At 36.8% G+C, this 15,000-nt stretch overlaps 1 protein-coding gene across 1 annotated transcript in view; it reads right to left on the bottom strand.

The window, feature by feature from the left end:
* LOC115210569 (homeobox protein DBX1-B-like) overlaps positions 1-15,000 on the bottom strand; it is a 63,219-nt gene that overhangs the window by 44,901 nt on the left and 3,318 nt on the right. Inside the window, exon 2 of the mRNA XM_029779171.2 lies at positions 13,971-14,425. Within this exon, the coding sequence (XP_029635031.1) occupies positions 13,971-14,425 (455 nt within the window). The remainder of the gene's footprint in view (positions 1-13,970; positions 14,426-15,000) is intronic.

Raw genomic sequence — 15,000 nt, 5'->3', positions numbered from 1 at the left:
GGTAATCGGCTTCTTGTGTTCTATGGCTTTAGAAAATATTGACCCCGGAATATAGAAATATAGTAATCCCTCGACTATCGCAGGTGCTACGTTTCCAAAACCACCCGCGATGAGTGAAAATCCGCGAAGCAGAAACAGTACTACATATTTTAAAAATTTTATAATTTATATATATGTATATTTTATTATAAATGCAAAACAGCGCCACGGAGGAATCGACGTAAGCTTAAATGATAAACCGCAATTGGTGAATCGTGATAGGTGAACCGCGATATAGCGAGGGATTACTGTACGAGGTAAAAACTGCAGCTTCGTCTTGTTTCCCTTTTGTAGTTTACTTTGTTACAACTATGATATTGTTGGTAAAACATGTTCTTTGTCCATCTCCTTATCCTCTTGGAGATTTTGGGTACAATTATACTAAGGTGTCCTTCTAATTTAATTAAATTCTATGACTTTGTGCAGCTCAAGATTGCTCCACACTTTAAATTGATGTAACGAAATGATTGCATTGTTCAATTAAATGGAGTCGCATGAAACGATCGTACTGTATTACTTCTGGATATCCTTGTTGCTTATTTTGATTTTAATCACCTTATTTTGAAATTGTATCGATAATACCGTACCAAATTCTGGTGCCTCAAGTACCATATTCATCTGAATCCAAATTTTTACTAAATGTATATATATATAAAATATATAAATGTATGTATATATATAAATATATATAAATGTAATATATATATATATATATATATATATATATATATATTATATATATATATATATATATATATATAAAATGTATAATATATATATATATATATATATAAAGTATATATATATATATATATAAATATATAAATATATATAAATGATAATATATATATATATATATATATATATATATATATATATATATATTCGTTTTGGGATTTGGTTTGCAAGATTCTTATATGAGTTCGTGTGTTGAAGCATATTCTGTTGTCTCTGGGGAGAGTCATTCTCTTTTAGTACCTTATTATTTAACACACTCACCGGTAAAATTTCCACTTATTTTACCGATGAGTGTGTTAAATAATAAGGTACTAAAAGTGAATGTACGTATGTGTATATATATATATATATATATATATGTGTGTGTGTATGTGTGTGTGTCTATGTTTATACTGATCGTTGTGGCGAGAATGCTTTTGATCATAACTTAATTCCATTATGGCAGATTTGGAGTTAAGTGACAGCAAAAATAACCACATATTGAGTAAACCAGTTAACCACATATTGCATGTATCTGCAATCATTGTAAACATATGTAGCATTGCAGGCGTTATGCATACTATAAAGAAATCATGAATGGCATGTTTCCAATTAAATTTCATTCAATTTAAGCAACTTTCTAGTTCCCAGTTCTAAGTTTGAGAGATGAGGAATTATGTACATTATTTACATTTGACGGATATTTGTCCTCTTTTATTTGTTGTTAACACAACGTTTCAGCTGATATGCTCTCCAGTCTTTATCAGGTGTTTTGGGGGAAATTTCGAACCTGGGTTCCCACTTCTAAGGTATTTTTCGATGTTGTTATTATTATTATTATTATTATTATTATTATTATTATTATTATTATGGTTACTGTCTCGAATCGAACTCGCCCGGCGTTGCTCGGGTTTGTAAGGGAAATAACTATATAAGCATTTTTAGAGAGTTATAGCCAAAAAATAGCAAAAAATGCATTAAAATGGAAAAAAATATGATGGTAAATTTTTTTTAAATCGTTGACTCATCGTAGACATTTTTAGAGAGTTACTTCCCTTATTAATAGCGAAAAAGATTTCAATTAAAAAAAAAAAAAACGATGGTAAATTTTTTTTAAATCGTAGACTCATGTAGACGCTTTCTTAGCCATTTCTGTTTTGGTGTCTTCAAGCCATGAAGTCGTTGTTCTAAAAGAACGCTGGTCTCCTTGACAACGCATTACGACGTTGATTTCCTTACACTCCCTTCCCCACAGGTGCAGGTGTGAGCGTGGACGCCAACTCCGCCGCCATCGACACACGAAAAATTATGCATTAAAATGGAATAAAAAATGATGTTAAATTATTTTTAAATCGTAGACTCATCGTAGACGCGCGCTAATATTCAGACGGGCTCGATATGAATCACAACTATAAGCTACCCGAATTTGGTTAAACTGCACCGCAAAATGTGGGAGTAGTTAGGAATCTAAATCGAAGGAGACAGACACACACAAACTACAGTTTTATATATATAGATATACATAGCGCAGTAGTGGTGAGATGTGACAGCAAAGAAAAGCATACATTCACTCTCTGCATGCAACTAGACTCGGAAAGTTCGTGAGGAACCCATTGACCCAATTTTCTGACTTTTCCGATAGCACACAGGTCTCAATGAATGGTTGAATGATCAAATCCAAGCTTCTCTGCTAGTTCCTCAACAGTTACGATGAGATTTTGTTCCACCAGGGTTTTCAGGTTTGTCCTTGTCGAGTTCTACAGATCTTTCAGGATGAGGCTCGTCTTCTAGGCTGTTCCAGTATAGCTTTGAAAAAAATAGCTGTTAAAATCGAAATGCACTCTTCAAAATTGCACTATGAATAAGGACAAGATAAAATTACTACCTGCTTTTATAGCAAGTTAATATAAGTAGTTTATCCCATTCCCCTCTGACTTTTAGCTCAAGCTGTTGAAAAAACCGCATTATTATATATATATATACATACATACATACATACATAATATATACACACACACTCTCTCTCTCACACACATGCACACATTTATATTCTGTTATTCTTTTATATGTTTCAGCCTTGAGGTTGTGGCCATGCTGGATCATGTGTGTGTGGTGTGTCTATCTGTCTGTCTGTCTGTATGTATATATGTATATGTATGTGTGTGAACAATAATATTTTCAACAGATGTGTTGCAAATGTATCTGATTGTTCTCAAGCTTCAATACTGTGTGTGTGTATGTGTGTGTGTGTGTGTATGTATGTATGTATATGTATGTATGTATATGTATGTATGTATGTATGTGTGTATGTATGTATGTATGTGTGTGTGTGTATGTATGTATGTGTGTGTGTGTGTGTATGTATGTATGCATGTATGCATGTATGTATGTATGTATGTATGTATGTATGTATGTATGAGTGTATGTTTACTTTATTACTAACACAAGCCACTACGGTTATTTAAAGTCTTCCTCAAATCACTATCTCTGGCTATTTACTCTCTTCCAAGAACATTTTCACTCACTCTTATGTGTTAGCTTCCCATACATTTTACTCATGTATCTATCAGCGTGATAGAGAGAAACAAATATTACATCTAGTTTCACTTTATTCGTTGCCCACTGTGTGTGTGCGTTTGCGTGTGGTGTCCAGACTAAGAAAAGCATTTGACACACACACCAGAATGTGAGTTTTCTGTAAATTTTGCTAATTGGAGTTTAAATTTTAAACTGGACCTGGCATGACGCGATGCATTGTACTCTTAAAAATGGTAGGTAAATTGTAATTGAAGAAATCCTATATTGTAGATTTGTATAACTCCCAAAGGGAGGCAGATAAAATCTGCCTTTTATAATAAGAGATATATATGTGTATATATGTGCATATACATACATATACATATATAAATGTATATATATATATACATATATACATGCACCCCCTCATATATATATATATATATATATATATACTAGCAGTATCGCCCGGCGTTGCTCGGGTTTGTAAGGGAAATAACTATATAAGCATTTTTAGAGAGTTATAGCCAAAAAATAGCAAAAAATGCATTAAAAAAGGAAAAAATATGATGGTAAATTTTTTTTAAATCGTTGACTCATCGTAGACATTTTTAGAGAGTTACTTCCCTTATATAATAGCGAAAAAATGCATTAAAATGGAAAAAAAACGATGTTAAATTTTTTTTAAATCGTAGACTCATGTAGACGCTTTCTTAGCCATTTCTGTTTTGGTGTCTTCAAGCCATGAAGTCGTTGTTGTAAAAACACTGGTCTCCTTGGACAACGCATTATGACGTTGATTTCCTTACACTCCCTTTCCACAGGTGCAGTGTGAGCGTGGACGCCAACTCCGCCGCCATCGACACACGAAAAATTATGCATTAAAATGGAATAAAAAATGATGTTAAATTATTTTTAAAATCGTAGACTCATCGTAGACGCGCGCTAATATTCAGACGGGCTCGATATGAATCACGACTATAAGCTACCCGAATTTGGTTAAACTGTACCGCAAAATGTGGGAGTAGTTAGGAATCTAAATCGAAGGGGACAGACACTCACCACAACTACAGTTTTATATATATAGATATACATAGCGCAGTAGTGGTGAGATATGACAGCAAAGAAAAGCATACATTCACTCTCTTCATGCAATTAGACTCGGAAAGTTCGTGAGGAACCCATTGACCCAATTTCTGACTTTTCCGATAGCGCACAGGTGTCAATGAATGGTTGAATGACCAAATCCAAGCTTCTCTGCTAGTTCCTCAACAGTTACGATGATATTTTGTTCCACCAGGGTTTTCAGGATGTCCTTGTCGAGTTCTACAGATCTTTCAGGATGAGGCTCGTCTTCTAGGCTGTAGTTTATGGCTCAGGATTCTGGAACCACCATTGACACTGCCTTACGCTTATGTCCAATCCCCATATACTGCATTAATATTTCTTGTACTTTGCACACATTTATATTCTGTTATTCTTTTATATGTTTCAGCCTTGAGGTTGTGGCCATGCTGGATCATGTGTGTGTGGTGTGTGTGTGTGTGTCTATCTGTCTGTCTGTCTGTATGTATATATGTATATGTATGTGTGTGAACAATAATATTTTCAACAGATGTGTTGCAAATGTATCTGATTGTTCTCAAGCTTCAATACTGTGTGTGTGTGTATGTGTGTGTGTATCTATGTATGTATATGTATGTATGTATGTATGTATGTATATGTATGTATGTATGTATGTGTGTATGTATGTATGTGTGTGTATGTATGTGTGTGTATGTGTGTGTGTGTGTATGTATGTATGTATGTATGTATGTATGTATGTATGTATGTATGTATGTATGAGTGTATGTTTACTTTATTACTAATTACTCTCTTCCAAGAACATTTTCACTCACTCTTAGCTCTTAGCTTCCCATAACATTTTACTCATGTATCTATCAGCGTCATAGACAGAATACTTTCACTTTAGTCTTCCTCAAATCGCTCTGTCGCTATTTACTTTCATTTTATTCGTTGCCCACTGTGTGTGTGCGTTTGCGTGTGGTGTAAACCAGACTAAGAAAAGCATTTGACACACACACCAGAATGTGAGTTTTCTGTAAATTTTGCTTAATTGGAGTTTAAATTTTAAAAACTGGACCTTGCATGACGCGATGCATTGTACTCTTAAAAACGCTAGGTAAATTGTAATTGAAGAAATCCTATATTGTAGATTTGTATAACTCCCAAAGGGAGGCAGATAAAATCTGCCTTTTATAATAAGAGATATATATGTGTGTGTGTGTGATGTGCTTCCGCACAGTTTCCGTCTATCAAATACACTCACAGAGAATTGGTTGGTCTGGGGATCTGTAGTAGAGAGAAATAGAGAGACAAAGAGAGAGAGAGAGAGCCATTTCATCTTTAACGTTTTGTTTACTCCGTCTCCATCTCTCTCTCTCCCCCTTTCTCCCCTCTCCCCATCGCCCCCTCTCCTCTTCTCCCCCTCTCTCATTCTCAGTGTTTCCCTGCGTTTTAGATTCACTTATCATTTACTTTACTCAGTACAATTTGTAAGCCGGAGCCGTGAGAGTTGACAAGCAACATTAAAACGACTTTCTTGTGACGATTGACTACATTTTCGCAAGTCACTAACTCTGCTGATAAAACAGAGGCTGCCATATAAGTTATGTGATACAGGCGAGAAGAAAAAGTGAAAGGAAAGGGAGTCATAAATATTAATAGTAAACCGAAATATATATTAAACTGAATGAAACCCGGGCAAACAATGAAGCATTTATTCCGTATTGCATACGCTCAGAAACACGCTCACACACACTAACATACATACACACATATGCATAAACACATACATACATACATACATACATACATACATACATGCATACATGCATACATACATACATACATACATACAAACATACAAATGCATACATACATATATACATACATACATACATACATACATACATACATACAAATGCATAAACACATACATACATGCATACATACATACATACATGCATGCATACATACATACATACATACATGCATAAATACATACATATGCTAAAACACATACACACATACATACACACATACATACATACATGCATACATACATACATATGCATAAACACATGCATACATACACGCATACATACATGCATACATACATATGCATAAACACATGTATACATACATATGCATAAACACATACATACATACATATATACATGCACACATACATACATACATACATACATACATACATACATACATACATACATACATAAGTTTCTAGATATACATCAAGAATGCATCCTGAAGCAGAAATCCACCAAATTACTCTGTAAACGAGGTTTAGAATGATACAAATGAACACAATCAGACGAACTGATCTTATATGCCTGAAGAACAATTGAAAGCTTCTATATTAAAAGAAACGTATATATCATACAAGGAAACAATTGTGTTTTGGAAACTGATTGCGTTCAAAACTGGACTTACAGAACCGTCGTAGGCCGGAAATAAAATAAGAGAAATACTCTTTCACTCTTTTACTTGTTTCAGTCATTTGATTATGGCCATGCTGGAGCACCGCATTTAGTCGAGCAAATCGTCCCCACTTATTCTTTGTAAGCCTAGTACTTATTCTATCGGTTTCTTTTGCCGAACCGCTAAGTTACAGGGACGGAAACACACCAGTATTAGTTGTCAAGCGATCTTGTGGAGACAGAGACACACAAACATACACACACACACACACTCACTCACTCACACACACACACACTCACTCACTCACACACACACATACATATATACGACGGGATTCTTTCAGTTTCCGTCTACCAAATTCACTCACGAGGCTTTGGTCGGCCTGAGGCTATAGTAGAAGACACTTGCCCAAGGTACCACGCAGTGAGACTGAACCTGGAACCATCTGTTTGGTAAGCAAGCTACTTACCACATAGCCACTCCAGGTGTTATACACGTTCGATAATGAAATCGGAGAAGAGGCGTGAATATTCTTTTCTACTCTAGGTACAAGGCCTGAAATCTTCGGGGAAGGGGCCAGTCGATGAAATCGACGCCAGTACGCAACTAGTACTTAATTTATCGATCCCGAAAGGATGAAAGGCAAAGTCGACCTCGGCAGGATTTGAACTCAGAACGTTTCTTATTTCTTTATTGCCCACAAGGTGCTAAACATAGTGGGAACAAACAAGGTCAGACAAAGGGATTAAGTTGATTACATCGACCTCGGTGCATAACTGGTACTAAACTTATCAACCCCCGAAAGGATTAAAGGCAAAGTCGACCTCTGCGGAATTTGAACTGAGAACGTAACGGCAGACGAAATTCCTATTTCTTTACTACCCACAAGGGGCTAAATACAGAGGAGACAAACAAGGACAGACAAATAGATTAAGTCGATTACATCGACCCTAGTGCGTAACTGGTACTTAATTTATCGGCCCCGAAAGGGTGAATGGCAAAGTCGACCTCGGCGGAATTAGAACTCAGAACGTGATGCCAGACGAAATACCGCTAAGCATTTCGCCCGGCGTGCTAACGATTCTGCAAATTCGCCGCCTTATGAGGTGTGAATATTAGATTGAAACTTCACTGAAATGAAAACTCTTCTAGTTATGTGTAGAATAACAATGGCAAATTGTATCAACCGAGCAACATCTTAAAACGTATGCCTCCAGTAGGAAGGATTATTATAATGAGTGGCAGCGGCTTGGTACAATACTTAGAACGGTGGGCAAGTAACTAATGGTATTTATTTCTGATCGTGTCGTTATGAGTTCAAATTACGCGGAACTCAACATTATTTTTCATACTTCTGGAGTCGATAAAATAAAATGCTAACAAAGTACTGGGGTCGATTTTATCACTCATTCTCTCCCCACGAAACAAATGATCATTATTTCTTATAGAATTGTATGATATTGGTACCGTAAATAGATTCACTTAGAAATACTCACACATATGTATGGACGTGTTTGTCTGTATTAACATACGTGATGTATACGATAACTGTAGTTAAGAAAGTATTTCAAATATTACACATAATTTCTGTGCACCCAGCTTTAAGAATAAAAATATATAGCAGGAGTGGCTATGTGGTAAGTAGCTTGCTTACCAATCACATGGTTCCGGGTTCAGTCCCACTGCGTGGCACCACCTTGGCCCGACCAAAGCCTTATAAGTGGATTTGGTAGACGGAAACTGAAGGAAGCCCGTCGTATATATGTATATGTATATATATATATATATATATGTGTGTGTGTGTGTGTGTGTGTGTGTGTGTGTGTGTGTGTTTGTGTGTCTGTGTTTGTGCCCACAACATAGCCTGACAACCGATGCTGGTGTGTTTATGTCTCCGTAACTTAGCGGTCCGGCAAAATATACCGATGAAATAAGTACTAGGCTTACAAAGAATAAGTCCTGGGGTCGATTTGCCCGACTAAAGGCGGTATCCAGCATGGCCGCAGTTAAATGACTGAATCAAGTATAAGAGTAAAAGAGTAAAGAGTAAAGAGTATAAAGACAATTATATGGAGAAGAGAATGAAATAACGAACCAGTGTAAAATAACTGAGGGTGTTTGCAAGGGAGGGCATTCGGTGGGGAAATGGTGTAATCATTACTTATTAAAGATTTTTAAGCTGCTGTTTTGTCAAAAGCTTTTGAGCAGATGATAACAAATGATAACGAATATATTGCAGGGCTCTCTTTGTTAAACGCCCAGCAAAAACATGTCATTCAAAACTTGTAATTCCTAGACGAACGATTTGCTATCCAGGACAATGACTAAATACAAACAGTTATAAGTAACAGTGATGGACTGATCTTATTGCAAACACGCTCTACTTAATAAGTTTTGTTTACACAAGATTTTACGCGAGCACGCGAAGTCTCACAAACTTGTGCGAGTGCACGAGGCGACACATACACAACACACAGGCAGAACGCACACCACACACACACACACGCACACGCACATGCACACACACAAATTCATACCCTATGGACACGTGTATACATTTAAGATATTTCATTTGTATATTTTATTTAAAAAATGCTTCTTGACCCCTAATACTCCTAAAGACTGTTACCCGATTTCTATGGTTACAAAAATCTCTCTGAACGGGTCACCCCTCTGTTGCAGGATTGAAGGCTAGAAAATTTGAGAGGAGGGACAAGTCGATAACATCGACTCTAGAACTTGACTGGTACTTTGTTATATCGACCCCGAAGGGAAGAAAGGCAAAGCTGACTTTAGCGGAATTTCAACTCAGACGTAAAGAGCTGGAAGAAATACTGATTGGCGTTTTATCCGACGTGCTAAAGATTATTTTCTGTTCTAGGCACAAGGCCCGAAATTTTGGGGGAGGGGACCAACCAATTAGATCGACCCCAGTACGCAACTGGTACTTAATTTATCGACCTCTAAAGGATGAAACCTTTTCTACTCTAGGCACAAGGCCCGAAATTTTTGGGGAGGGGCCAGTCGATTAGATCGACCCAAGTACACAACTGGTACTTAATTTATCGACCCCGAAAGGATTAAAGGCAAAGTCGAACTCGGTGGAATTTGAACTCAGAACGTAGCGGCAGACGAAATACCTATTTCTTTACTACCCACAAGGGGCTAAACACAGAGGGGACAAACAAGGACAAGTCGATTACATCGACTCCAGTGCGTAACTGGTACTTATTTAATCGACCCCGAAAGGATGAAAGGCAAAGTCGACCTCGGCGGAATTTGAACTCAGAACGTAGCGGTAGACGAAATATCGCAAAGCATTTCGCCCAGAGTGCTAACCATTCTGCCAGCTCGCAGCCCTCGACGTGCTAAAGATTCTGCCAACTCACTCTTTTTCATTTCCATATATACATATATATATATATATTATATATATATATATATAATATATATATATATATAGAATGGTTGTATACTGTCAATCTAACAAGAACGTGACAGTAGGGGCTACACCACCGCTGTATAGCCCTAGGAAGCACCGAACGCCTCCTGATGGCTTTGACACATTTTTCCCTGTGTCCTTATATACATTTACGAAGGGGAGACAAACACACCCGGCCGCCGAAGCTGCATCTAGGGACACACGTTTCAGGATCGTTGTCTTTCATCGGCCTAGAGTAGCAGACACCGGTCAGCTGGTGATATTTGTCTCGACTTCGTAATTGTATATATCTATATTCAGTGAAGTCTATTCACTGATTATCAAAAGAAGAAATATTGAATTTCTAAATCTCTCGTAGAGACATGTACGGTGGTGGGGCGATAGAATGGTTGTATACTGTCAATCTAACAAGAACGTGACAGTAGGGGGTACACCACCGCTGTATAGTCTATTGCGGTAAAAATACATTCTGTGTCGTATGAATATGTCCCTCGTTTAAGAAACAGATTGGGTTTATTTACATTTGTGAAGAAAAAAGATACCCTTCCCCCCACCCCTAACCCTAAAAAAATTGAAATGCAATAAATCGATACTAGGGTCATAATTATGGGTGACAATTTCATATGACACCGCTAGAAAAAACTGCCGTTCAGACCGAAAAGATCCCTTACATGTATGTATAACTGGAACATTCGTCGTTATGTGTTAGTGTTCCTATCTCACAATTCATAGAAATTATTTGTTATCGGAACAGACAAAAGGAAACATGGATAACCCCCCTTTTTTTTCAACAAGATATTATCGCGAATCATTACGATTTCAGCACTGGAAGTGCTTAGTATAAACCTGGAGAAAAGATATGCTTAATTTCAGCTACGATCGGATGGTATTTTAAAATGAACGTGTGTATTCAACTTTCACGTTTGAATTGTTAATAGATTCATAAAGAAATTGTTTTTCATCTTCCGTTTGTCACCACTGGTAGTCTAATAGAAGTGAAAGTAACTAATAATTTGCAACGTATGTCCCCATAGTATTTGATTAATTGAATTTCGTTCAAATATTTTAAATGCCACAGTGGTTTGTTTTTTCTTTTTGCCGAATCGCTTTGTTACGAAAATGTAAATAAACCAAGCGTTGGAAAATGTGTATGATAAACGCAGAACAAAGAAACACGTGCAGACACAAACGCACGCGCACGCACGAACTCACGCACACACACACACACATACACACAAGGACATATATATACATACACATACAAGAACACACACACACATAAACTCGAACACACACACCTATCCGACAGACTTTGATACAGTGTCTGTCTACCAAATTTAATCACGAGGCATTGATCGGCCTAGTACTGTAATAGAAAACAATCGTCCAAGATGCCACGTCGTGGGATCGAACTTGAAACAACGTGATAGCGAAGCGAGCTTCTTATATAGCAGAATTAACATTTTCTTATACGTTACTAGCAGTATCGCCCGGCGTTGCTCGGGTTTGTAAGGGAAATAACTATATAAGCATTTTTAGAGATGTAAATAATAATAGCCATCTCAATATGGCTAACCATAAAGGGGGTGTGTGTTACTGTAGCTTTTTACGTTCTGAGATTTAATAATAAATTTTTAGAGAGTTACTTCCCTTATATATGCCAAAAATGCATTAAAAATGGGAAAAATTGATGGTAATTTTTTTTTTAATCGTAGACTCATCGTAGACGCGCGCTAATACCCAGAAGGGCTCGATATGAATCACGACAATAAGATACCCGGTTTTGGTTAAACTGCACCGCAAAATGTGGGAGTAGTTAGGAATCTAAATCGTAGGAGACAGACAGCACACAACCTCTCTTTTATATATATATAGATATCTTATTTAGGAGAAAGAAAAATCGATAAAGTTTTTATCATCGTTCCAGCGATACTCCAATTAAATAACAGAAGCGTATTTTTCTCATCATACGTGACAATCTCGTACGGAATATATTTCGTAAAAAAAAATTCCTAAAAGATTTGTTAATCAACTCTTGACCTACAATTTAACATTAATTTAATTTTATATTAATACATTATGGAAAAAAAAAAATCTGCTGACTGCGAAATTCTTTAGTATAATATAGCACTGCCGAAAATCCCATCGGGGAAAAAAAAAACATTTGGTTGAAAACTATTAATGCTAAATTATATACGATTTTGTTATTTTCATTTTATAGCTAATAATTTTTAGAGGTTTGTTCAGCAGACTGAATGGATTAATGCTTCTTACAAATAGCAGTACTGGGGGGGAAATCTCTTGAGCTTCTTGTTTAAAGCATGAGTAGATACACTTATGATACTAAATACTTCATTTTGGTGATGCTCGTGTCTTAAACCACCAGTAAGGTTATAATGTCAGACGTTTAAGCAATAAATATATAAAGAATTAGGAGATAATTTAACATGCTACCGTACATTTTGCCGTAATTCTTTAAACGCCTCCTGTTGTTTGCCAGCAGGCGATAGAAATAAAACTGAAATACGGTAGCTGTGGAACAAAGGGTATTGCGTTCCTTTACATACGCATATATGCACACATACATACACCAATGCACATATACATGCACCCCACAGATATGCATACACAAATGCATATATATATATATATATATACATACATACTTATATATACATACATGCAAGCACACATAAATATGTATATGATTATATATATGTATATATATATACATATATATATATATATATATATATATAATATATATATATATATTATATATATATATATATATATATATTATATATATATCTATATATATATATATATATATATATATATCTATAATTATATATATATATATCTATAATTATATATATATAATATATGTTTCACTGTCGTTCGTATCTCAGTGCATTATAGAAATGCAGTATATATGAATAATTAATCGTTAGTGTATTTCAATCTTAATATTTAATAAGATATATATCCTCTTTCTCCAGTATGTAAATTATAGTAAAGTGTTAAAGTATCTTATCATAGTAACTGAGAACGATGTATATCTAGGTTTTTACGATTCGTAATATTTACTAGTTCCAGTCTATCAAGATCTAATTGAGTACCACAGGGTAGGAACAAGACATCGCTGTACACAATGATAATACCATAAACTTTGATTAATGCTTTGCAAGCTTGTAAAACTAAGTTCAAACACTCCTACGTTTCATACAAGCTATATTCTGCAGAAGGGTAAGGTCCACAAAGCCGATCTGTTCTAGATACACCAATAAAAGGACTTAAGATCGAATATGGAGGCGCAATGGCCCAGTGGTTAGAGCAGCGGACTCGGGGTCGTAAGATCGCGGTTTCAATTCCCAGACCGGGCATTGTGAGGCTCAGGTAGGGGGTAGTGGTAAACCCTGCTGTACTCTTTCACTCTTTCTTCCTGTTTCTGTTGTACCTGTATTTCAAAGAGCCAGCCTTGTCACACCCTGTGTCACGCTGAATCTCCCCGAGAACTACGTTAAGGGTACACGTGTCTGTGGAGTGCTTAGCTACTTGCACGTTAATAAATGAGCTGTGACGTCACTGGTGCCAAGCTGTATCGGCCTTTGCCTTTCCCTTGGACAACATCGGTGGCCTGGAGAGGGGAGGCTGGTATGCATGGGCGACTACTGGTCTTCCATAAACAACCTTGCCCAGACTTGTGCCTTGGAGGGTAACTTTCTAGGTGCAATCCCATGGTTATTCATACCGAAGGGGTCACAGTATCGAATATAGTCAGAGAATCCTGTAAGCGGGGCCCCCACATCAATGAGAGGAAGGAGCTGTGCGCTGTAAAGCTTTCGGGAGAAAGGTTCTGAAACGGTGCACATACTCTCCTGATGATCCTTGGTGCCTAATGGTGTCTGTATACCAGGCTTTCGCTCGACAGCGCTTGCACCAGCAAGATGTTCGCAAGTCCCGGAGTAGTTATTTGTACTTGCGGCAGCATTCACCCGGAATGGATTCAGCCGGGTTCGACTAACAAGTTCACCATGTCCCTCACGAATGCTAACCACATTCGACGGTCGGCGAAATTTAACTAATGCCCTACTGGGAGAGCAAGGGCGTCGGATTGCGCGGACACTGTAGCCGTTGTCGTCATTCGCTGTTGAAGTGTCGAGTTCATGTTTGGGGTTTCGGTCCCTCAAACCTAGACTTATTTCTCTAAACAAAACAAATACAAATATATTACAGTACATATTAAGAAAAAAATCTTGTACGCTCCCTCTCTAGCATTGGACAACGAGGAAAGTTGTTCAGCTCAATATAAGTTCTAAGCCTCATCATGTTTGTTCATATTTCATGCTGATCTTCATTTGTTATACCATCAAAAGCTGCTCATCAGACATTAGCTTGCCCATTCAGAATCTGATTTTACTCCAACTCTCATCAGCTGTGACACTCCATATAGATCAAGTGTAAGAAAACTGCTTCTACATTGGGGACATTACTATAGTCTTCTCATCTGGGACAGCACTGTCGCTGCATACACTAACATTCCAGATTGCATAAAAAAAAGAACAAGTCGTTGAACTGATTAATACAAAACCAACCAACCCACATCACTGCCATCAGCCACGTATATGTCGTCTCCTCAACTTGCCTTTTACATCATCGCTGCAACGGCTTCTTTTCTTGCAATTCGATGCGTTTCTACTTCCATCCAAGCTTAACTAAGACTCTCTTTTCAGATCCCATTTATTATCTATTTTCTGCCCCAGTTTTCTTAACCCTTTTGA

The sequence above is a fragment of the Octopus sinensis genome, linkage group LG4, assembly GCF_006345805.1.
Source record: "Octopus sinensis linkage group LG4, ASM634580v1, whole genome shotgun sequence".
Classification (NCBI taxonomy): domain Eukaryota; kingdom Metazoa; phylum Mollusca; class Cephalopoda; order Octopoda; family Octopodidae; genus Octopus; species Octopus sinensis.
This window is presented reverse-complemented; position numbering and strand designations above follow the sequence as displayed.